Source organism: Caloenas nicobarica, chromosome 4, assembly GCF_036013445.1.
Source record: "Caloenas nicobarica isolate bCalNic1 chromosome 4, bCalNic1.hap1, whole genome shotgun sequence".
Taxonomy (NCBI): Eukaryota; Metazoa; Chordata; class Aves; order Columbiformes; family Columbidae; genus Caloenas; species Caloenas nicobarica.
The window spans coordinates 12,478,355-12,503,725 of record NC_088248.1 but is presented as its reverse complement, the minus strand read 5'-3'; the positions used below and the strand labels follow the sequence as shown (position 1 = coordinate 12,503,725).

The 25,371-nt window shown below is 39.2% G+C and overlaps 1 protein-coding gene across 4 annotated transcripts in view; it reads left to right on the top strand.

Annotated features, from left to right (window-relative positions):
• The first annotated feature begins 12,417 nt into the window (after positions 1–12,417).
• The window catches only part of PRDM5 (PR/SET domain 5), a 95,354-nt gene continuing 82,400 nt past the window's right edge, over positions 12,418–25,371 (top strand). For all 4 annotated transcript variants that reach the window (XR_010606132.1, XM_065634143.1, XM_065634142.1 and 1 more), the window contains exons 1-2: positions 12,418–12,636; positions 17,665–17,748. Coding sequence is in view for 3 of the 4 variants with exons in the window: in XM_065634143.1 (XP_065490215.1) it covers positions 12,544–12,636; positions 17,665–17,748 (177 nt within the window). In the remaining variant the exon portion in view is untranslated. The remainder of the gene's footprint in view (positions 12,637–17,664; positions 17,749–25,371) is intronic.

The window sequence follows — 25,371 nt, the reverse complement described above, 5'->3', positions numbered from 1 at the left end:
GGGTGGGTGGGGAAAGTCTGCCACTGTCTAGAAAGGGTAGGTAGATCTCTGGCTTACTCTTCCAGAATGGGAATCAGGTAAAAACCCACACTGCAGACCTAATGTGCTTGGGTGTCTGCAGCTGCGTTAAAGCAATCAGAGTTTCCTGTCCATCTGGAGGCATGTCCTACAGTGTTGAGAACTGAGAAAGCCACTTCAGTGGAGGGTAAGCAGGAGACTGAAAACAAAGGATAGCACTAAGTTCTTTTGCCTTAACTTATTATAGTAAGAATAAATAAATATAATAAGAGTGAAAAAATAAAAGTAAGAATGAATAAACAAAAATACTACAAATGAATAAATATAAGAATAAATCAAATAATAAATAATAAACCAAAGAGAAATATATTTTAAAAAGATAAATAAAGCAAAAAATCAATACCTCTCATTTTGGTGTGTGCCATGTGGAAATATTCTTTGCACAGTCCACATACCACTTCCAAAAAGGCTTAGCACAATATTTATTTTATTTTGATTTAAAAACAAAGCGAGCAAACAAAACCAAAAACCCCAAACAAAGACAAAAAACTCGCACAGTCTGTTTTGTCAAGACAAAATTCTATTTTTTTAATGGTTTGACAGGTTGATGCAGCTTTTCCAAATATCCTATGACCTTGAAATTTATAGATGGTGCAGAATTACCAGAAATCACACCTACTTCCAACTTTTTTTTTTCCTTGGGGGAAAAGAAAAAGGGGGGACAGTATAGGAATGTGTTTCAGCTTATGGTGAAAGCAGATATCAATACAAAAGTCATTTCTACGTCACAGAAATAGTCACATGATACAGTCCTCCTTGCAACATTGTACTCTGCATAGGACTCTAAACCTAAAAGAAACTTTTCATTGATGGGGCTGAATGTCCTGTTGCTGCTTATGAGAGATCTTTCAATTTTGTCTGTGCACTACTTCCAGTTTTTCTGAAAAACAAAACTGAGGAAGTAAAAAAAATCCTAGATACTTGACCCCTGCAATCAATGAGAGTTCTCCTTGCATTTCAAACCTATTACCTCCATCTCTAATGCTTTAGCCACCTGGATTTTTCTCTTATCCCTCAGACCAAATACCAAGGATAGCTGTGAATTAAAGACTTCATAAAAGGAGTGGGAAAATAAAAATCCAGGGTCTCTAAATACCAGAGGCAAGTGCTGGGCCTTGAAACATGGGATCTCTTAAAATTCAAAATCTAGATCAGTTGAGGTGATATTGATGGTGAGACCAGTGCTGCAGCATGGAAGATTCATGGAAAAAGAGTTTTGAGTGGTTTAAAGGGGAGACAGTGAAAATTTTTAGTGGATGAAAGTGGAGGATGTATTCCTAGCAGAAAGGAATACTAGAAATGCCAAAATGAAGCAAGAATGAAGACAAGATGTGAGTAAAGAGGCTGGAAAAAGCTTAGAAGGGAAAGCAGTGGATATGCAGGTTGCAGTGCAAGACAGTAAGATTTGACTATGAGATCTGGTCTAAAGCTCCCCAGTCAAGTGATGCAGAGCTATTGGTTCCTCAAGGCCTTCAAGCAGAGTGTTTGCTGTGGCCAGGCTTCCTGACCAGGGGAATTACATTGCTTCAGCTCATAGTCTAGGGAGAAACTAACAACTATGTAGTGTGGAGAACCAGGAGATTGAAGGCCTGTACTGGTGGTTCAGACACAGCTACACAGGATAACAAAAAGTAGAAGGTGGTGGACATTCATGCTGTTGAAAAGAGGGTAACCTCTGTGTTGGTTTTCTGAGAATGGAAGAAATACAGTGAGGCCAAAGAGCACAATAATTAAGTGAAAGATGCCATGAGACAAGTCCCCAAACAAAGGACAGCACAGACATTGAAAATATGTTAGAGGGCCAAAATGAATTCTCCATAGCAAACAGTTCCAAGAAATACCTTCTGTGGATGTGTATCTGTTCTCCCGGGATTTCAAAACACTCTGTGTAGCAGTTTTATGATATCCTACTTAGTGGAGTGCTAAAGATTCATGAAGAAGTGAAAATATGAATATCCAACACCATGTGGCAAGCATGGAAGGTAGAGATCAGTAATGAAAGTTGTCATCTACCTGCTATAAGCATATCAACCAATCAGTGTAAGTTCTTAGTACAGTACGGTCAACTGCCTTTTTGCTACATGAAAATCCAACATACCGTTACAGCTTTCATGTCCTTTTCAGGAATGGTGGAAAAACACTTCACAACATTAATGCTCTCTCAAGATTTTATAAAGAACTTATTGTGTGGTTGTAATGCCAAACAGTATAAGTTAAATGATAGGCACAGAGTAGGTACTGAAAGGAAGCCTAATCTCAATGTTTTTGTCAACAAATATTATACAAATAGTTGCACAGAACAGGAATTGGTTTAGTGACAAAGCCCGTGTTACGTGAAGATCCCTTTTAAGATCAGGTTGCAAGTAGCAGAGGAAGTAGGTAAGTTTAAGATTTTCTGCTCCCAGGAGGAGCATGTGGTCAGCTCAGGGCAAGGTATAACGGAAAATGGGACCCAAAAAGGTATGACCTTTTTGCACTGGGGCATGTATGTGAATGGTTAGGTTTGAAGGAACTAGCTCACCAGGGAGAGGCTGGATCTGGAAAGTCAGCTTCAACTAATGAAGGGAAAAAAGGGCGAGCTGGTCTTGAAGGGGCTGACAGGAAAACCAGAGTGGGTGAGATCAGTTTAGGAAGTCACTCTCAAGCTGGAATAGGATATTACTGAGCTGAGGAAGACACATTTAGGATGTGGCACAGGAGTTTATTTGCTAGTAGGTAAAGTACTTCCACCAGTTCCTGTCACTGAAGAAAATAACGGAGATGGTTTACACCAAATGTTTTAAAATAAATATTTTTTGAGTTTTGGGCTCTAATTTCAGAATTTCCAAGATTCCTTAGGTTCATGCTTTCCTGTGTTCTTTCACACCAGAACATAACACGAGAGTATACCAGAGGTGGCTCTGTGGTACTGTCCAATAGCAGGTGTCCAGAAGAAATGATCCAACTGGCTCGGGTGTGCAGGCTGTTGCCCTGTGTGCTTGTCTCACCTTCAAGTATTTGACACATGGGCATTTTTTTAGCCAGATATAGCTTCTATGAATGCAATAACCCTCAGCCGACTTTCTTACATTTGCCTGTTGAATGACCCTTTGAACTTGTGCAAACTGCCAGAGCTATGAGGGCTTCAGACTTTTCTGGTTTTTTTCCAGTTAAAGCTGACCCACTGACTCCAACAATGGGGGAGGGGTTAGGAAAAGCAACATTGTCAAACTGAAAAATCTGGAAAGCTGGGGCCTGAGGTCTTTGGGTATCAGAAAGCTACCTTTGATTTCTTCTTTATATTACAATATTTATGTGTCGGTTTGCCATCAGTTTTTGCACGTCCCACTCTAAACTAATAGAATTACATGTAATAGCACTGGAAAAGAGCTCAGGAAATCATCTGGTGTAGGGCTATGTCTTGCAACGGCTCTGCCTGTGTCACTTCATAGTCTTGCTTGGTCTGTTCTCAAAGCCCCCTGTTGATGAAAGCTCAGTGACCTCCCTAGGCAGACTGTGCAAGTGTTTTACTCATTTAGAAAGTATTTCCAATGTCCAAATTCTTGCTTCAACTTGTTTATTCATTCTTCTTGTTTCCATAGTGGGCATTAAAGAAAACAGCTTTTTAAAGTTTTTCTTGAAAGTAGTTTTTAATTTATTTGAAGACTGTTATTACATATCCAAAAGTTGTTTGTTCTCTGGACACTTGAATATCTTCAGTCTTTCTTCTGAGGCCAAATCCAGAAGACTTTTGATCCATGTCTATGGTTATCATCTGGACTTCACTTCCCCTTTGTCTGTAAGGACTGTAACTGCAAAAGAAATAAATTAGATATACTTTATGTGATTTCTCTTGAAAACATGCTAGAACTCGTCTGCTGTTCTATTTTTTTCTGGAGATGTAATGCTTCAAAATGAATCTAGTTCTCTGAGGCTGAACCAATACTGAAGATTACTTTATCTTGCAGTCTTTCATGCTGGCATCTATAAATAAGAGTACATATTACAATTTTTGCACCAGTATAATAACCTGAATTTGAGCTCAGTTCAAGACCCACTATTGCTACCAGTACTCTTTCTGAAGGCTTGTTACCTATGCAGTTGTATTCTGTCTCTCTTGCTTTTGTTTTGTAACCATGAGATCTTTTCACTATTGAACTGCAACCTGTTTTATTGGATCATGCCTTCAATTTGTAAAGATAAAAATGTAAATAGTACAGGGCTCAGGGCAGAGCCTGCTATTCTAAAAATTAGTTACTGCTGTTTAGTATTTTTAACCATTTTCTACTAGCTTTTCAGACTTTTTTCCTATACTGCTTACATAAAGTTTTCATGAGAGAGCGAGCGCAGCAAAAATTTACTACAGTCAAATTATATTGTGCTTCTTTTGGTTCCATATGATGTGAATTAATTAAGTAGTCGTTACTTAATACATCACTCTGAAGCCTGAATCATTAGCCTAATCTGGTATTTATTCACTTGAACTTATGTCTTAAGTTTTTTTTTTTTAAACCCTAGCTTAAACACTTCTGAAAAAATAGGAGTGAACACTCAACATACAATCAGCTTGGTAATGGAAATGCAAATGTGTATGTATTGTAATATTTTCAAAAGGGAAGGAAGGAATTTTTTATTCTGAAATCCTGGAGCTAACATGCAGAACTTCAAATATTTGAGAAAGACATTTTGACAGTACATGTACTCTGTATGTGCAAGCGAAGAAAGAGGCTCATGTTAAAAACTAGTCTTACCATTTACTGCTTTGCATGACCTTGAGTATCATAACACAACTAGTCTGTATTGGTTTACAGGAAGAACCAAAACGCTAGCTGTGCATAGATTAGGAGACAGCATTAGTGGGGAAATAATCTTAGGTTGAAATGCTTACGGAATTAAAAAGAACTCTGAAATAATTATTGTAGGGGGGGAAAAAGGCAACGAACAAGAAGGGAGTCCTTAAAAGTATCTCTGAAAGGAATTTTTCTGAGCAAATCTAAGTGCATTAGGGAATGAATAACTGAAGTTTTTGAGTTCACCAGAAAACAGACAAAACACAGACTTAGAACTGGACAAAAAATCCTGAGATGCTGAGTAGATATGGCTTATTATATTTGAAAAAGGCACATTTAATTGTTTAGGAAAGTAGATTGTCTTAGATTCTAAGAGATTGAGTTTTCAGTTGGTAGTATAATGTGAGGCTTAAGTTGACTCTGTGTCAACACAACTTGTTCCAGGTATTTAATGTCACTGTGCCTGGTGATTACTAGTAGCAAGGCTGCCATTGTCCCTGAAGCAGGGCAGACTTTAAAGCCATGCACAGCTCTTGGTAAGCTCTGCTAGTTAATTTTCTGCTTCTGTTTCTAAAGCTTTTATTTGAGGATATTACACTTGGATTTGTTTTCAGAAACAACAGAAGAGTTACTGTGTCTGCATGTGCTGGCATGCTGTGTGGACTAAAGCGCAATATGGTTTCTTATTCAGCTTGTCAGCATTGTATACGCAAGTTGCTGCTACTGGTTTTAAAGGAGGGGAGGATTTTCCCCATATATCTTAGGTGGTTTCTTTGGGGGATGGAGTAGTGTGGGGAAAAAAAAAAACTTGGGCAGACCTCTGTACAACTGAGAACAGAACAAAAAGACCTGAGAGCTCTAGATGCTATTCTTCTTCCCATCCTCCCCTCAGATTCTGTCATTAGACAAACTGGATGCTTTGCTCCAATGCAAAATGAGAAAGCGCAAAGCCCTTTTTACATCTTGGTCCAGATACTGCAGTGTAGGAGGCCTGGGAAGTAATTTACAGTAAAATGAGAACAATTATACCATATAAAGTTAACAACTTTGTAGCTAGTCAGTGAAATGGGCTTGGCAAATTCCAGGGGGATGTTGGACTGAAACCCTTGCGTACCTGTTCAAAACTAAATGTTATCTGCACACTGGAAAAGTTCACACATAAATGAACAAAGAGGAAATATTCCGATAATATTGTAAGGGTCCTGCAAATGGAGTACAATCCAGGTTAGCCAAATATTTTTTTTTTAAAGTGCTGCTCCTGATTTTACCAGGTTGAAAGGAAGTGGATGGGTTGGAAAGGAGAGAGGTAGATCCTGGAAGAAAGTCTTCAAAACAATAGCTGCAAACTAGATTAATCTGCAGGGGAGAATGTTTTATGGGAATGGGGAGTCATTATCATGAACAAGACCCCTTCTCAGATATGTCATTCTGGTATCGCTATGGATGCTGCAACAGCTAATATTCTAACACTGAAGGATGCAAGGAACTATTAAAAGAATAAAACAGCATTTGTCTCTCTGATTTCAGTCCAACTGCTTAAAGGGCAGGAGAAGGGAGGAAAGAATGTCAAGTCCCTGAAAATGTTTTAAGGATGATACTATGCCATCCAAACAAGGGATTAGCTATGAGAAGCCATTCTTTCTTCTGGAGAACACATGTTTCTTTTAAGCTGCTGGATACTTCAGTGGCTGGCATGTTTACTTCTGGAACCTTGAGGATCATTTTTTGCGTTAAATCTTTTTGTTTCTTAGATTTTGACATGTTAATTTAGTAAGTATGATCCTTAATAAACTGTTCTTTAGGTGGAGGGAGTATCATACCATGCTTCTGGTATGATGTTGCAACAAGTATTGTAACTTCAGACAAGCAACTCTTGTAATTACTTTGTTTGTCACCACATGTGGATTCCTGCCACGGAATTTCGTTTGGGACATAGCAGCTCCCATGACTACACAAGAACTTTCTTCTCAAAATACCTCTTCCTCTTTCCAAGAAAGTTATGTAAATGGTTCCTGACACCATTAGGCTTCAAATCTGCAGGCTGCTGCCCTTGTTTCTCCTCAGTGTTCCATGTAGTTCTGAACAAGCAACTATAGAGCAACATAGAAACAGTGGTTCAACATCTTCAGTTTTTCTCTGTGCTAGACTGCAAGTGAGTTATAGCTCAATGTATGCTCTTTGAGGAGGGGCAAGATTTTTTTTTTTCAACTGCTTGACATTGTGCAGGCTGTGGGCTTGCCCTACGATAGGCCATAGAAAGCTTTTTATCTCCATATTAACCTGAGCATAACTAACTCAATGTATGACCAAGCAATTAAGGAAGTAAAAAGCAGAACAACAGGAAAGCAAGATATATGGAGAGCATCCTCTGTTAAGTCAGTTTGAAGTAGTTTGCAAAATAACATGTATTTGACCTACTATATAAATATTAAAGGTACCTTTAAATTAATAAAAGTAATGTAAGAATGAATTACGAGTAACAAACAAAAGAATTAGCATTTCTGTGTTAAGCTTACAACAATTTAAAATGTGTGTTATGCCTCTTGCATAATTTTCCTTGTTGCTTGTTTCATTATTTATTTACTATGTTACTTGGTGAAGGTTACCACCAAAATGTGCTTTTTATTTAATGTATTACTTCAGAATACATTATTTTACTTGAGGTAAAATTACATGGTGCCCAGCAATTACTCTGACTGGTTTAGTTGAAATGAATGCTAAAACAATCAAAGCATTTTTCCTAAAATAATTAGGCCAATAAAAATGGAACCCAGCTGTCCCCATGTATTTCTTTCCATGCTTTTTGGTATTTTGTAAATAGCAACTGAACTATGTGCAGCTAGTTAAGAATTCAAAACAGAAGTGATTACCTTAGTAACTCTAAGCAACAAAACACTACAGTTGCATATGGGAAATAATTAAAACTGTAATGAAGCAGATAAAGCAGAAACCCTGTAAATGATAGCAGCAACAGAGCAAGAATGATGAAACTTGCCTCTAAGGCTTTTCCAAAAGCCCTGTGCTGGTGTGATAGAAGCCACTCTTAGCTTAAAGGAGGCAATAAAATCCCAAACCAAGCACTCTTACCTCCTGAAAAAAAGGCTTGTTCAGTGACTGGTGCCAAGTTCCAAAAGTCCTTTATTCTAGCTTTAAACCTCCTAGTTGTGTTAGTTGAAATATATTTTATGTATCTCAGACAGTGAATATGCTTGTGTATATGCCAGTCTGCTTTTATGATTTTTCTAATGCAAGTGCATTATACCCAGTAGAACTGAAAACATGAAACTTGTCTGCTTGCGCATTTCCTCACAAACTCAATGTTCCCTCTGGAAGAGGAAAGGACTTGCTGAGATTTCATGCATTGGGTTTCTTGTAAGACTTCACAAAGAAACAGTAAAATTTTTCACTCTTTCCATATAATTTTGAACTGTTATTTCAAGAACTGTCTTTTATATTTTTTAGATGCTCTGGATTAATTGCGGTTTGCAACACAAGGTAAACCTGTGGGTGCTGTTTGGTTTTGTTTTTTTCTTCACACTCTGACTCTGCTCTGCACTGGATTCTCTTTAGCCATGGTCCTGGAAAATGTATTGTAAAGACAAAATGGATATTTGAAATCTCTCAGGACCCTATTGAGTATGTTTACTGTTAGTTATAGGAACTAATAACTTTATCTTGTAACATATCAAAGCTACTTTCTTCCTATTCTTGGAACAACATCTCCTGCTGTTTAGCCTGCCTGTGGTAGATCTGCTCTCTTGAATAATGACTGTGGTGTCATTATTCTGGGTGAAGGACTCTCAGACGAGTCATTTGTGTTTTCTCTGGGTGTCTGTGGTTTCTGCATGTGATCTTCTGACCAAGTTATGCACACAACCCAGTTTTGCAGGCATTATTTGAGTGGTTGCCACCCATCAGTTCACTTAAGCCACCTAGACAGCACTGAATAGCTTTTGGCAATGAAATTGGTTGTTCCTGTGAGCACAAACACTTCCGGACTGATTATAACCCTCCCCTCAGTTGTTTTAGTGCAAGTGCCAAGAAAATGAATACTTGAAAACAGAGCAAAGAAAATTACTTTGGCAGGTGTTTCTGTTGATCAGGAGTGGGGAACTTGAAGAAAGCAAGCCAGTAAGTGGGGGAAGGCTGGTGATTTAACTATATAGGACATACACTGTTTGAAATATTTAGTGAAAGACAACTTCTGTTTGGCAGTGACCTTCTGAGAATAAATTGATGGGTCAATGTGGATCATGATACAGAGACTAAAAACCTGTTGATAATAGTGCTTTTGGAAGGTGCACACAAGGGCATCTTTCTCAGTCCCTAGGAGAATGAGCTAGAAACAGGCTGACAATGGTCTGTCCCATATGTTGATCAGTAGAGCCTCTACTAATAAAGTAGAAAGCTATTCACCTGCTCCATGTTATCTAGTGGCTCTTGGTGTGTAGAGGGACCCATGGAAGCACTTCATGCCTGGGTGCTAGGGGTTCATGGTTCACAAATCTGAGACTTGGTCAGCACTATGATGTTTTGTCAGTGTAGTTGTGTTGCATGGTATGACTTCATGCTCCCGCGCTGCTGCCAGCTATGCCAGCAAACCCTGGTGTATCTGCAGCGATTGTAAGAAAAGTGTCTATTCACCAGTTCTGTTGGTCACTTCAGAGGTGACTTAGCTCTGTCAGCAAGAAAATTCCTTTAACTGGTATATGCTGCACCCTCAGCTGAAGGCATTGCTGGAGTAGGTGTGTTCTGTGATCACTTTTGTTCACAACAGAACTACAGGAGGCTACATGCACCCATGCTGTGTATGTACCAAATACAAAATGGTTGTGTTGGAATTTCTGAGGCTTCACTTTTGCCATTGACCAGTGATCACCATACATTCAGCGTGATATAATGTCCTTCATCTTTGCTCTGTCTGATTTAATTCACTTGGACCTGTAAGGTCTCACCCTCCTTGCCCCTGCAGATAGGGCAAAGCAGAACAGAGCTGTCACATATACATCTGCTCCAGACGCACTTGTCAGCTTTATGCTCAACAAGTCTGACTTTATTCCCCTCAGTGGCCTTTGTATGAACCAGCGAGGATGAACACTGACACCGACAGAACATGAAGTCCATTTATAAACACCTTATGTCAATGGCTGATTAAATTTTAAAAAATGCTGATGCAGGCAGTTGTGAATATCAGATTAATGCCACAACACCCATTACAGTACAAAAGGGGAGACTGGTGTGTGTTTTGTCCAGTGGTACAGCATTTTTTTTTTGCTTAAAACGAATGAGATGTAGGAAATTGCATTTCATGTTGGAATAACCATGGATGAAGTTTATAAATGCAAATAACTAGTGATGACTACTTCAGGAGCTTAAGACCAAAACATGTACATGTATACCAAATTATGCTGTACCACTTGTCTTCTGTGAATTTAAATGCGATCTTTTAAGGTTCAGAATTAAGAGCGCTTGAATTCTTCTTTTGAAGAGAGAAATACTGAGTCCTTCATAAAGTGGAAAATAATTTTAAAATATTAATAGCCCTTGGAAAAGGTCAGAGACAGGGAAAATGACAACATTTTAATCTGATACATATTAAGACAGATTTGCCTTCATTCAAGAAAGTATTCTAGTCTAGAAAAATATTAAGTATGATCCATTATGCATATGGATGCTTTAGAGTTGGATCTTAATTATAAGAATATTTAAATTTTGCTATTACTCTTAAAACTGAAGCAGTTGGCCCAGGCAACTCAATTCCTCTCTTTTCAATATATTCAATTTTGAGGTGTTAGAATGCCTACCTTGCATAGATCTAGATACTCCATTTTTATTAATGTTATTATTATTTTTTTACTAAATTAACTATGCCCAGGCTATTAATCTAGGTGTAAAACCTGTGTGTATGATTGTTTTTATTCTCAGAGTCATTCTTCCAACCATGTTATTGGATTTTCTCTTCCTTTTGTTCTGCTTGTCAAAGTGAGGTTCTCATCTAATTTACCAGAGCAGTTGATCATATATTTAATGACATCATGAAGCACTATATATGTAACTGTGTATATACATATATGTTGGTGAGGATATAATTAGCTTTTTCTAAAAAGCTTTGTCTACAATATGATTAGAGATACTGAACACAAAATGGCATCCTTGTGCGCAATATACAAGGACACAAGGAAGTAGTCAAAGGGAGGCTCATACACACCAGCTAATCCTGTGTGGTGTGTTTTGTGTGTGGTGTTTGTGTGTGTGGTGGTGTTCTTTTGTCTGCCTATGGCAAAATCCAATTGATCTAAAACAATACACCCTTATGATCTGTGCACTGTCATGCTGTAAATAAAATTCTTGTCATTTTTTCACTTCTTCCAACTGACAACAATACAAATTTTTTTCTAATACTTTAGTGAGAACTAGAAGCTTTTAATACTTTTACTATTTACACATCTGTTTGTCTCTAGCAGAATACTAAGAGAGAGAGGTAGTTACAATCCAGTGGTCTAATTATTAATATTAGCAGCACAATTTTAAAATGTCTATGAATACAGCAATTTTTTCCTAGTCGTGGTTTGTGGTGTGTGGTGTGTGTTTTCCTTTTCCTTCTGCTTACCTCACATGCTTGGGTACTTGCTTTTAACTGCTTAATCAGATGGTAACAAGTCCCTTTTTCCCTTTTCAACTACAGTGGTCATTACTTAACAATATGTATGATGTGGGCTGAAATCCCAACTGAAATTGATCAGCTTTCTAGAAAAAGTTCAAGGTTGGATCTTGCAGTTTTGTGAAATAAGAGTAGTACTGGTGTGATGTTAGGAACCTGCTGAAGCGTAACTACTTTCTGCCTGTGGTGTCCCCCAGAACAGGGCTTTGGCACCTGATGTGCAGCAAAAAGTCGCACTGAAGCACACAGAGACAAGATACTGTTTATTACAGAGTTGCACAAGCCCGGATGCTGAAATGAAGCCAACATCCCAGAAAGAAAAGTAACAGCCATTCTGTACAAAATCTTACCACTACACGGGGCCATCCTGAAGACCCAATTGGCTACGCATTTGCATGTTGCATTACATAATCCTCTTAGCATATACTGAGCAATGTTCAGCTGAAGGACACCTCATCCAGCAGTCTCGAGATACGTGCTAAACCAAGACTCAGCTAATTGTGTGGGCTTCAAAATGTGTCAAGCTGCAAGGCTGGTTGTCTCTGAGTAGTTTCTGATTAGGTGTTTAGCAAGTTACTCTTGTAGAGGGGCAGGCTGACCAAAACTGAGGATTTATGTATCTTTAGATTAGTAATTGCCCACAGGATAGGTTCTCTTAAGTGATAATGACTTCCACCTGTTCCACCTAGATTATGTTCAGTATTAATCAGAGTAGGATGCCCCTGCTCAGTACGTAGTGAGCAGACACAGGGTTTTATTTTTTTATCCCAGACACGGTTATGTTTGTGCTCGTCTTTGTGCGCCTCACGCGCCGTGATTTAACGGAACAGCCGCGCGCCCCCTGTCCCCGTCCCGCCGCGGCTCCGCTGCCCGGCAGCGGTGGGGGCCCCGGCGGCGGCCTGGCTCCTCCCCTCTTCCTCAGGAGCCGGGAGAGCCCCGCAACCAGCCCCTTTTCCTGCCTTCTTCCCCCGGTGCAATGGAAGTCTCCGGTAATCCGCCTCCCCCGTAGCAGGCGGCGGCCCGAGTCGGCGCAAAATGCTGGGCATGTACGTGCCGGACCGGTTCGCCCTGAAGTCGTCGCGGGTGCAGGACGGGATGGGGCTCTACACGGCCCGCAGAGTTAAAAAGGTGAGTGACGGCCCCGCCGGACGGGGTGACGGCCCGTCCCGGCGGGGAGCGGCCGCCACGTCTCACGGCGGAGCAGCGCAGAGCGGGGCGGCTCCTCCGCCCCCCGCCGCCGGCCGGGCTGCCCCGCTCCAACTTCGGCGCTGGCTCCACTTCCGTCCGCCCGGGCTCCCGCTCCGCGGGGGAGGCACCGGTCGCCCCCTCCCAGTAAAAAGGAGCCGGTCCCCGCTGGGGCGCCGTGCCCGCGGCGCTGCCGATCGGGGCGGGAAAGGGTGCGGGCCGCAGCTGGGCCGCTGGCACCGGCGGAGGGGCCGGACCGGGCCGCCGCCTGGCCTGTGGGGGCGGAGGACAGTTTTCCCCGTGTCGGTTTTCTTTTCTCTGTTTCTTTTGTGTTCTGGCGCTGTCCTCAGGGCAGGGTTCCTCCGGACGGGGCGGCCTCCTTGGAGGTCTGGCTTCGGACCGTGGTGCTGCTCTGCGGTGCAAGTACTGCCGGTTGCAGGCTCATGTCATCCCCTGCTCTTGGAGCTTGGTGGGATGGGTAATTTAATTAATCGTTTCGGGATAATAAAGCCGGGCCTGTGAAAGATGTGGTTGAGCTGAACTTCAGGTCTCTCGTACCCCAGCCAGCTCATGTCCCTTGACACCTTGTAATTGAATTGTAAGTCTCTTGATTATCTGAAACCCCAGTTACAACTATTCAGGTGGCTTGTTTGTACAGATATAGGTGTATCTAAAGTTATGAACCCTGCATTAGTATACACTTTTACATATTTTGTATGTTTTGCTTTCCACCTTTCTCCTGGCTTTGGCTCTGAGTGATTTGGGAGGGCTGCCCAATTTTTCCGTGGTTTTGCCAACAAGGCTTAGGCACCATAGGGCAGGGGTCTCTCATTTTTAAAGTGTCCTTGAGTGTTAATGGGGGGTGGAATTGGAACAAATTTTTATCAGTTGGCTCAAATGTTTTACAATGAGGTTCTGAACTTTCATTTGAACACTCTGGGAGTTCACACAGAAAGGAAGGTTATATTCTACTCACATATATTAAGCCCTGGGACTCTGAAATAGACCGAGGTCTAGAGTGACACTTACTGAAATTGTCATCCACGTGTTAGTATCAGTTCTGAATGTCAATTCAGAGTTGAGCTAGGAATGATAGAGCATTTTCTTGCTCGAGTTACTCCACATTGCTTTTGAACTCTCTCTTTATACAGGCAAAGTATATGCTGTCAGAGCTCTGCTTATGCAGCTCTACCAGCATGAGTGTGTCATATAGGACACCCTAGCAAAACTGAAATGTTGTAAATGTGACATGTTGCATGTGGAATGCGAAGGTAAAGGTGGTTGTAGTAAGATCTATTTGTAATTAAGAGTTTCTGGTGACAGTGTTACAGGCTTGTCTTCTGTTGGGCGGTGAATTGCCTGTGCTGGTAGCACAGATAATTGTTGTGTGCAAGGCCTGGATCAGAAGTATGTATCTGACAGGCAGACTTTGCAGTTTGATAGGCTGAGGAACCAGCTCTTTAGTTGCACTGTGGGCAGCGGTTGAAACAGATATTCCTAAAAATGGTTGGATACCTAAGCACTGTGTGTCACCACAGCTGTTCAAAGAAGGGTGCGTGTATAAATAACACAGATGATATGTTGAATATAGCTGGACTGTGTGTTACTCTATTCCAGGGAAAGAAAAATCTCATCTGAAGTGCTATCAACATGTTTTCCTGTCCAGTAACAAGGCAGCAGTACTACACTTCAGGGCTATGACACAGAATAGCTGAAGGCTGTTAAAATAATTCCTTGGAACTTTGGGATTTGGAGGAGGTGTTGAATATAATGCTTAATTGTGAAGTAAGATCTTTGTTCCTGAGTAGCAAATACTGCACCATTTTCTCTCAATTGCTATCACGCAACTGTAGTTGTCTTAACTGAAAGTAAAACACATTTCTGATGATCTTATAATCAGAAATTGCGGTACCAACTATACAATTACTAAGCCATGGTGAAGTAGACCTATGAAAATTCTACTCTTAGCAAAGTTTGAATTTTGAACTGCTGTTGTCTGCCATCTGCTTTTGCACCTCTTAGCATTATGCTGTTCTTCCAAGCTTTTGTCTAATTATAAAAGGTGGAAATGTTTTGTTTTGCTACCTTAACAAAAGCTGTGATTCTCCTGTAAATTTCTTTGCTCCAATAACTGGCCTTTGGTTACAGCACCAGTATCATCAGACCGTGGGTATAATCAGAGTGCACCACTACATTTCTTAGTGTTTTGCTGTGGCTGGAAGATTAGTCACTGCTGCTTTCTTGAAAGCAACTGTTGAAAATAGCTTTTTTGGCATTTGGATGATGTGCCTTTCATATCTTCAATAATTTCTGTGGTTGATTGCCTTGCATGCCTCGCTTTTATTGTTTAGAGTGGAAGCTGAAGTCTTAGTATTTTTTTAATTGGTATATATTGGTATATGACAGCATGTTCATTGAGTAGGACTAATAAATAGATATATCTGAAGAAAACGCTCTTAAAGACTAAATGAATAATTACACATCCCCATAGACCTTTGTGTTCCAAGACATCAGATTTTGCTGTCTCTAATTTCTGCTTTCTCTTAAAATATGAGAGGCTATAAAAAGTGCTTCAAAGTCTGAATCACCTGTTCATGTTACATTTACTTTACTCTAGAGGTGGACATCTTGCCTTTTGATTTTGCTATTGTTTTGAGCTTCTAGAAAATCTTACAAGTTTTGCAGTAGAGGTTTGTTGGTTTGAAGTAGCTGAGGTAAGAATGATGCATGGTGTTTCTTGTTTTGAGTCAGTATGCAGGATTAAGCTGTTGGCGTGTTTCATCCCAGAGGTGACGTGTGCTTCAGTGATGGGTGAAATTAAGCCTGTAGGTGCTTTTATAATGTACCTAGGGATCCTTGGGATCGCAAAGATGAAAGTATTACTGAGGTGAGGGTTGTGGAAGCCTCCCAAGTACTTGAAGAAATTACTATCTTTGTGCTGTCTTAAAGGTGTTGTTCTGCCACTGAAGTGAGTGTGGGAGACTAGTTTTTCCAGGTTCCTTATTCATTGCACCTTCAAATAATTTCCATATGAAATTTATGGAGTTTGTTGTTTTTGTTTTCTTTCTACAGAAATAATCTAGATCATAGTCCCATAAACTTCTCATTTTGATAATCGCTATGAGTAATGAGGGATTTTGTAGGTACAATTATGCACTCTCTTCGAGGTCAGTAGTTGTAGTGAGCTGGTTTTCTTCTTCCTCCAAATCTACTGGTTGCTTTCTAAGTGAATGCGAAACGCCAGTTCAGCCTGGCAGGAAGTGACTGCTGCAGAAAGGACCTACCTTGCCTTTACTGAGGCTGAACAGGACCGTGCATTTCCAGAGCACGTTTCCTTTGCCACCACCTTGACTCTTCCACCTCCTTAACCTAAGCAAACAACACAATCTAAGTGAATTGCCTCCCATGTGGTACCTGCATGGCCCCTATCAGACAACAGTATGTTTGCTGAGGTGCTGCACACATGCAACTGTGTTGACCTGTTTTCATCTTCATTGCTGATGAGGTAAAGGAAGAAGGGAAATTCCATTTGAGTATTAAATCCCAGGATTTGTAAAGCTGTTGGGGAGGAACCCTGACTTTATCTGATTGGCAAAATGATGAAGGATGATCCAGAGACCGGTGAGATATGAAGGACATGAAGTCCCATAGTGCCAGTTTTTGCTATCACTGCCCATATCTGTGTCTCTGTTACTACTCTGGGCTCCAGTTGTCGTCTTCTGTTCTTGTGTGTTTACCTTCTGCTTTACTGTTCTTTCTCATGAAGTCTTCATTGTGGACGTTTTCCAATTTTACTCCTCAATTCTCTTGCCTTATTATGCAACACTAGTTTTCTTTTCTGTTGTTTACTACCTCTTCAGGTTTAATTTTAAATACCGTTTTTTTTTTTTTTTTTTTATTTGGTGGGTTCTTTCTAAGAGGAATGATCCTGGAAGTTTTACATTCCACTTTTTCCTCTCCACCCTACTTGTAGGCAGTCTGTAAAAACTAGGCAAGGGAAAACATGTAGCAGGCTGTTTCTAGGATCATGGAATGTGCCTGGGGGAAGGGACATGTGGACAAGATCGATACTTTTATTAGCCAAGATACTGTGATTTTCAAGAAATGACAATGTTGCCTTTCATTATATAGTTTTACTCTGTAGTGCTTAGAAGACTATATAGCTTCTCGATTCGAGTACTGTCTAAAGGAATATAACATTCTGCATTCTGGTTTGTAGGACAAGAGAGGGGAAAAAATTAGGCCTGTGTAAAAAGAAAACACTAGTTACGTAATTTATGCTGCTGTTAACGTTATCTGTGGAGGAAAAAAACCCCACTGATACCCAAAACTTTTGGAAGAACGTATCAATGGATGCTTTCACAGCATGTGTTATGACTAGCAGGTGGTATAACATTTTAATTTTGCTTATGAAGGCTTGATTTAATTCAGACACATGCATACTCCCTGCGTTTTTAAATGAATCTCTCTGTATGAACAAAACCTCAGTTATTCAGTGTTTTGATGTGTGGCACTTCAAAAAGTAGTGTTGCAAATAATCTTGCAAATAAATCTAATGTAAACTTTGTGTTTGCCAAATACTTTGTTTTATTTGGATGTCTATTGCAAGGTGCTTCCTGAAAATCTTACAAGAAATGTTAGAAATTTGACTTGTAAACTTCAGCCTTATTTAAAATGAAGAAAAATGCTGTTTCCCAAAGAAGACATAAGCATGTAGAGGAAAGGTATGGTTTTAATAGATCCTCCAAGCTATGAAAAGAATGGAAATGACCTTGAAGTTGAACCCTAAAGGATGTATAACTTCTTGGCATATAGTAGAATGACAAAGGAAAACTGTCCTTTTCCATTTGAAGCTAAAAATTATAGCTCTGCTGGAGTTTGATGATTCACTTACCCCCCCCGCCTTTTTTTTTTTTTTTTCCTTTTTTCCCCCCCACCACTGATGCTTTTTCTTTTATTATTATTCCTTAGGGTGAAAAATTTGGCCCCTTTGCGGGGGAGAAGCGAATGCCACAAGAACTGGATGATGACACAGACTGCAGGCTCATGTGGGAAGTGAGTAGTCTCGAGTGACACCATCACACTTTTTTTTTTTTTTGAGCTTAAAGATACTGTAACAACATTTTGTACTTACTAATGCCTTTAAAATAGGCCTTTTTGTGTGTAAGGGGATTGCATTCTTAAAAACAATGAAGAAATAGCAAAGTATAGTTTTTAATCAATGAAGTGGGAAAAAAAATGAAGAAAAACATAAAAATATAACAACATTGTAAAATATTACAAAAAAATGTGAAAATAAAAGATTAAAATAATTTGAATATGCGAAGATGATTGTAACTTACCGAGATACTGGTTTATGCCGATCAACAAATGTTGGCTCATAGCTTCCACCAACTGTAATATAAAACATTTCCTGCTGTGACACTTGTGCTAGGGTTTGGCAATCGTTTCAAATTTTAGTAACTTCGTAATGCAATGTGTAGTTGTGAGATCCTTAGCAAAATTAAAACTTGGTGCTGTGGGCAGATGAAGGCACAACAAATTCCAGGGCTGTTCTGAACTTTTTAATGTGTATTAGGCAGAAATATTAGTTTATACACTAGAATTTGTAATTAAGTCCTTAACCCATCCTAGTTTCTGTCATAGCTGTCTTTGCCTGTGGCAAAAATCTGAGTTCACCAGTTGAGGAGATTACACTAACTGAACAATACTTGTAATAACATTTCCAACTTATTAACACCTGGTTTTCAGTGCTTGTGTTCCATCTTGGTAATCTTTCTTTACTTCTGTAGCTCTTAGAGCAGAATTGCCTTGTCCCTGCCAAACAGTTTGTGTTGAGTGCATATTTAGTCCTGTTTTACACTGAGAAGGAGGCTTATTTTCTACTTCTTCAGCTTTATATGATTAGAAGTGGAAGGATGACTAGTACCTTTATGCTGTGTGGCACTATACAAAAAAAGCTTATGTTTTACATCTGGCTTAAGGCGCTATCTGTGCATTTGTTTGAAAAACATTCCAGCATTAACGTTGTTGAGCGGCTTATAAAGAGAGCATAGTTTCGATACAGTCTGAGCAGAACTATAAATAGATTCTACAAACTGGCCCAATGGGTGAGAGAATGCTAAAAGCCTATCTCATTAAACCCAAATTCAATATAAACACTGTGAGTGGCAAAATATTACTAGATGACTGTTAACTCAAGTATGTGAATTCCTATACCTTTTTCTGCTTCCTGCCCACCCCCCCCCTTTTTTTTTTAATCTAGGAGTGTGCCCAAATTAGCCTTTTCCAGAGAGGGGGTGTGGACAATTCGGTCCCCTGTCTCCTTTGGTTATGTACTCAGAGCAACTGGTTTAATCTTCCTTGTTCTTAGCTGAAAACAGAACAATACAAACAAAACAATACAATGTGCTTTTATTACAAATGTTTGCCGAATATAGTACATGTTAATGTGCCCTGGCTCACTTGCCTTTTCATGATGTTTCTGCAGGTTATTTTAAATCAATAAAATACTTGAGCTGGAACAAAGTTTTCAGAAGGGATAGTGGGTGGATTATAGCAATGAGAAGGTCTTTAGGCCTCATTGCTGGTGATTAAATGAGATTTATCTGTTTATGTAAGATAGAAAATAAAAAGCAAATACATGTATTTACTGATGACACTAATATGACCTCATTGACAGCAAACCAGAAAATGAGCTTTTTATGAGATTTTCTAAAACCATTTTATAATATCTTCTTGTAACCTAGTTTTGACAACCTGTAAAATATTCCTGCATACCAAATTTTACGACTTCCTGAATATTTGAACCCAAGTTGTCCACTGAAGTCAATATGAATGCAATTTAAATCATGCTGAGAGTAGTCTGAGGTTGAAAATCAAGACCAGGAACGCAGAAAGTAAAATGTTGAACAGTCCAAGTAGATGGTTATTCCAGAAACTGTGAGAGGCAGTCACAGCAACCAGCCAAGTTTGTGCATAGTCAGCTGTACCTAATATTAAAAATAATTAATTGAAGGCTATTGGATGAATCCACACTAAAGCCTGACCTCACAGTCTGATGACAGTCAAAAAACCGTGTTTTCAGAGAGGACACCTTTAGAAAGAAGGCTATGTAGGAGAGGCTTTTTATAAGTCAAGTAAAAATGAACATTAGTGGAATGTTTCTTTTCTTGGTATGTGATGCTTGGAATCTGAGCTTCAATTTTGTGGAATAGTTTACTGTAAGGAAGTTTACCAAATGCATTTCTAGTTGTGTAGATGTGATCTATTTTGATCAAACTGTTCTTTTTTCTCCGAGACTGGCATTGCAAGTTGCCATCTTTAAAACAACACATTGAGAGAGAATTGTACACATTATGTTTTCTTTTGGTCATTTGGAAAAGATGAAAGCCAAAATAAATTATCTGGTCCAGTGATTTTGTTAAATAAAGTTCTGAGTGTGTTAGAGTTTGTGTTAGTCTGCCTGTACCTTGCATAGTTTTGAAGAAATCAAAGGTTTACACTTCCTCATTCCAGAGGATTGTGGGGGGGAAGCATTCTTTATTTTGCTGTTACCTTTGTAAAGAGATACATGCTAAAACATTTTATTTACAAGTGATATGGAAGGGGAGGGTGGAGAGGGAAACCAAACCTGTGGCAACCGTATAGTTATAGATGTAATAATAAAAAGCCAAGAAAGCATCCAAATGGCTTTGTGCTCTTTTACTCTGTCAAAAAACAACCTCCCCATTATCCCCCAACCCCTGTGATGTTATCTCTTAGACTGAATTGCATATTGTGCTAGTTACGTACACAGCTAGTTGCTGGTGATGAATCGAGAGTTTTGTTCTTATTCTTAGTATCCCACTAACACTTGGTTTAAATGCTGCCTTGTGAGTCTATATTAGTATACTTGGCAGAGCATTTTTTAAATTATGTGTATCTGCTGGAAGAGCAAGTGCTTCAGGGCAAGAACAGAATAATCTTTAGGTATTAAAGTTCACAGAAGCTTTTGCCTCTGGAAGCTCAGATGTCCCTTTGCAAAGTGAAGATACTCCTTCAGTTTATTTTCTTTATTGTCCCTGACCAAGAAAGCAGCATTCATTTCACTACTATTCCATTGTGGCAAGCATATACTTTTGGTGATGACTTTGGCAAATGTTAAAACAGGGAGGGCTGGAAAGACTTAGTACTACTTCGAATAATCTGACATACCATGAAGAAATATTGGTCGGGATTGGATAGCACATAATACGCTGTGTAGCACTTAATGTTACGTATTTCAGATTTGGTTTCTGTCTATCTGCCAAGATTGTTTTCTTCATTGTTATATTAAAACCAAAAAGAACAGAAACATGCCAGAAATCAGTCTTCCAATGGAAGTTACTCTTCATGTTTATTTATATTAGGAAATGAAATGAATGTATGTTTCTACTACTTTACTCTCAACACTTTCGCAGTTGCAATTGTTTGCAGTTAAATAAACCTGCCTGAAAACTAGTGAAGGCAACAAAAAATCTGCTATCGACTACAACCACCTTTAGATCAGAGCTTTAATGTTGAGGATTGAGGTATGAGAAGTCAAGCATTTTAATCTAATGGTGGTGTGTTTTGCCTGTAAATGTGATTCTGGCATAGAAAGGCTTTTACATACAAGGCATTACGACAAATTATATCCTGAATCTCATGATGAAGTAAATCTTAATTTGAGGAATTCAGTGCTTGCTCTCAAGATGAATGTAATATTAGAAATCTAGTTCTTAGCAATGTAGGTTGTGGTTGGTTTGTTTGTTTGTTTTTTCCATATGAAGACTACTTTCCCAGTCATTACTCTCCAGGTAGTACTTACATTTAAAATTGTTTGTTTTTAATGTTGTTTTTCACATGAATCTTTGTTTAATTTTCAGATTATTTTTTTCTCATTTCTTAGACAAATGTACCTGGATGCATTTTAAGTAAGTTGCGTTGAAAATAACTTTTGCCACATACAACAGTCAGACGTTGATAGCAGAATTTCCAGTAACTTTGCTCTATCTCAGTTGCAAATCTGCATCCTAGACTTCCAGTGTTTTTTTCAGTTAATCCTCACTGGGATAGATAGGTGACCAAAATATTTATTAATATTCTTACCAGTTCATTTATTTAGCTACATTTTATTAATCAGCTCTTTTAAAGCTTGATTTAGTAATCTTTATTCAGGTTGATTGTATGACTTTGTATTATATTGATGTTAGTGGCTTTTGGAACAGGTACCCTAATGATCTTCTGGGTTTGGTGATGAGAAGAATCTACTCCTGAAAGTGACTGAGCATGTTAGCCTCACATCTTCAGTTATATGATTTATTTAAGATGTTAGAAAGTACTTGTTGATGGGTTGAGGTGCTAGTATTCTAATTTGAATTTGCGGAAGATCAGGCACAATTTGCATAAGAAGATTTGGGAGATTTGGATATCCTTCCAGTGAACATGAAGTTCAATTCTTGTTTTGAAAGCTCCACAAAATGTTAGCAGAAGTCTAGGAATGAGCTTTCAGAACCATTCTGTCTCTGACAAGGTCAAATAACATTGCACCAGCAGGAACTTCATTAACATGGAAAACTTTTGTTCGATATTTTGGCTGAAGAAAAATGTACCATGTTGTCGATGTCCCAATATTACTTCGAGAGTAAGCAAATCAACAGTTGCTGCCTCATGTTTCTTTTGTGAATGTTTTTTTAATGCTTTCTACAGCATGTTAAAAGGTGCATTTCTACTCTGTAGTGGGCTCTGTGATGGAATCTGAAACTGAGGACGCAGAAGTATTGAATGTAGCTGTTCTATTCGGTTAACAATAAAAATCATGTTTTCAGCTAATCGAAAAAATGCAGTACAGAAAACAGTACTTTTCTTTACATGATTGTTTGAATGAACACAGATTTTTAAATTTCTAAGTGTTTAGAAAATGATTTCCAGAAAGCAGCCAGTGTGTTTACTGCCTTCAGCAAAGATAACCATCTGCTTATTTTCAGTGAATGTTTTTTTTATTTTCTTGACAGGTGTGCATGGTAGAATGTTTGCAATTGCACTTGTGAGTATTTTGAAGTAGCATACACGACAACCTTGGATGTATTTTGAAAATCTGGATATAATTTCATTGCAGCAAAAAAGGCCAGCATATGGGGTAGTACATGTTGTTAATGGGCATTACAAGCAGCTTAGACGTTATCTAGGCCTGCATAGGGTTTCATATGGTAGCTTATATGATGCATAGGGGCTCATTTTTTTTCTGAGTACTTGAATAGTGACATGGTGTTCATTAATGTGGCATAATTCAATGATGTCCTGGTTGATCTTGAGTTAAAACCACCCATGCAATAACAGTGAATGTCAGGTATTCCATCTTACTGTGAAGCCATTTAACTAAATCAGTTCAGTGACACCTTTTGTGTTTATTCACAATAAAATAGCTCTTAAACACATCAATCTGAGGTGTTCTCCTGTCTGGTGCATGCTTTGGATATGTGCATGCATCTTAGGTTTTTTGGTTGTAGTCACTGACAATTAATTAAAGGTGGTGTAAAATGGGGCAACTTCTTGCCATGGGTTATCAGGCATGAATTTCAATCAGCCTTGTTCTCTGCTCATGCCAAAGTCTGCCTATACTTAGGTATGAAACAAATTGCTACCTAATTACTTGCCGTGGGAAATCAAAGGCGACTGCATGTCTGGTCACATCACTCACTGGTAATAGAAACTATGAAGTATCTCCATTGGTTACAGTAACTACAGAAACATTTTGGTTTCAGTGGTTAAAAGGACCTCAGTGATAGGTGGGTCCTAGACTAAGATGGTTGACTGAACTACAGCAGGCAGCCTCAACTGCCGTGGATTTACCCCTTTATTCAGAGGAAATAGGCATAAGGTCCTGTTTCCTGTTTTTAGACAAAACAAGGCATTACAGTATGTCATCAGCTACTGGTAGCTAGGCTTTTGAAGACTGTTTGTAGGTCTTTCACTGACTCTCTATGTTGACCATAGGTATATCACACAATTCTTTTAAGTCTCTGATTTATGAAGAAGACCAAGTCCTTTATTATTTAGCGGTGGTCTCATGATTTAAGAGCATTTTTAGTTTGGTGGCTTTAGAAAACCAATTAGAAATACTTTTGTGCTTGAGTTCAAGTCCCATTAAAATAGTTTTAAAAATCCTTCCTGGATTTACCACTGTAGCTTGAGGATCTTAAGGAACACATCTCAAGCTACCTGGAAGATTTTGCTTAGTTGAGGCAATATCAACTGTATAGAAACTTTTCTACTTTAGTTTGTGATATACAAAAGTGTGTTTCATTTCATCTCCCAGAAAGACATCCTCAGCTTTCCAACAATTTCCTGCCAGCAACAGTTGTGCCAGGCAGGTTGTCATGATGATTCTTGGAGTGGTTGGGTGATTGGAAAGGAGTCCTCCGGGAGTGGACTGGAAGCTTTGTTGCAGAATGAATCCCATTTAGTTCTCCAGGTCTCATATGGAGTAAGTGGTAAGGATGTTTGTATGAATGTTTTTAAAAGAGGGTTCTCTGAGATAAAGAAAGCTGAGAAACCTTATTCAATATGGGGGGGAGATTTTTGTGGTGCTCCGGAAATGTACTTGCTGAGTCCTAGTTCGGTAGTGTAGAGAGGTAAATTGCAGTATCTTGCTAAATTTCTTGAGGAGCACATAAGCAGCTTGACACTGTCATCCCATTTTCTTCCCTTGCTGTTATAGCTGGTGCAACTATCAGGGTTGGGGGGAGATACTTTAGCTACACAGTATATTTCTCATGCTTTCCAGTGCCACTGATGGGAGGATGCGGGAGGGAAAATCACTTGTTGCTGTGGCTAGCAGAATTGCTTGGGCCTGCGGTGCAACATCCGTCTTAGTGACAGCCATTTCTGATCCTGTCTGCTTGGATATCAGAACAGATTAACAGGCAGCCCCAGGTGTAAACATCTTAGCTTGTATTTGTTGATATATCATCTAATTAAGCTGATTTTCTAATTCTATGATCATGCTTCAAAGCAGAAGGATGACTGAGGACTTCAGTGGACTGTTAGTGGAGAGACCACCCTTTAGAACACATTCCAAATTTCATTTCAATTCATTAATAGTTCAATAAGGATGATACTTATGTGCACTTATACTGAAAATGTAGATTTGCTGGTGTTGTGTGGTTGAGGGGTTTTTGGCTGTGGTTTGGTGTGTGTTTGTTTGGTGTGTGTTTTGTTTTATTTTTTAAAATTTTTTATTTAACTACCAAGATTATCTTGTACTGGCTTTGAGTATGAGAAATATATTTGCAAGGCAAGACCTGGTCTTTTTGTTTGTTTGTTTTTAATTATTGATTAAGTTTGGTGTTCACTGCCATGGTGCTCAAAGATCAGTTGCTTATTTAGTAAACTCACGTATCTATGCAACCAGTGAAAAAAAGAATGGTAAATAAATATATAAAGGGTGGGTGTCACGAGGATGGAGCCAGGTTCTTCTTGGTGCCAACCAACAGTAAGACAAGGGGCAATGGGTTCAAGCTGGAACACAAGAGGTTCCACTTAAATTTGAGAAGAAACTTCTTCTCAGTGAAGGTGCCAGAACACTGGAACAGGCTGCCCAGGGAGGTTGTGGAGTCTCCTCCTCTGGAGACATTCAAACCCGCCTGGACGCCTTCCTGTGTAACCTCATCTGGG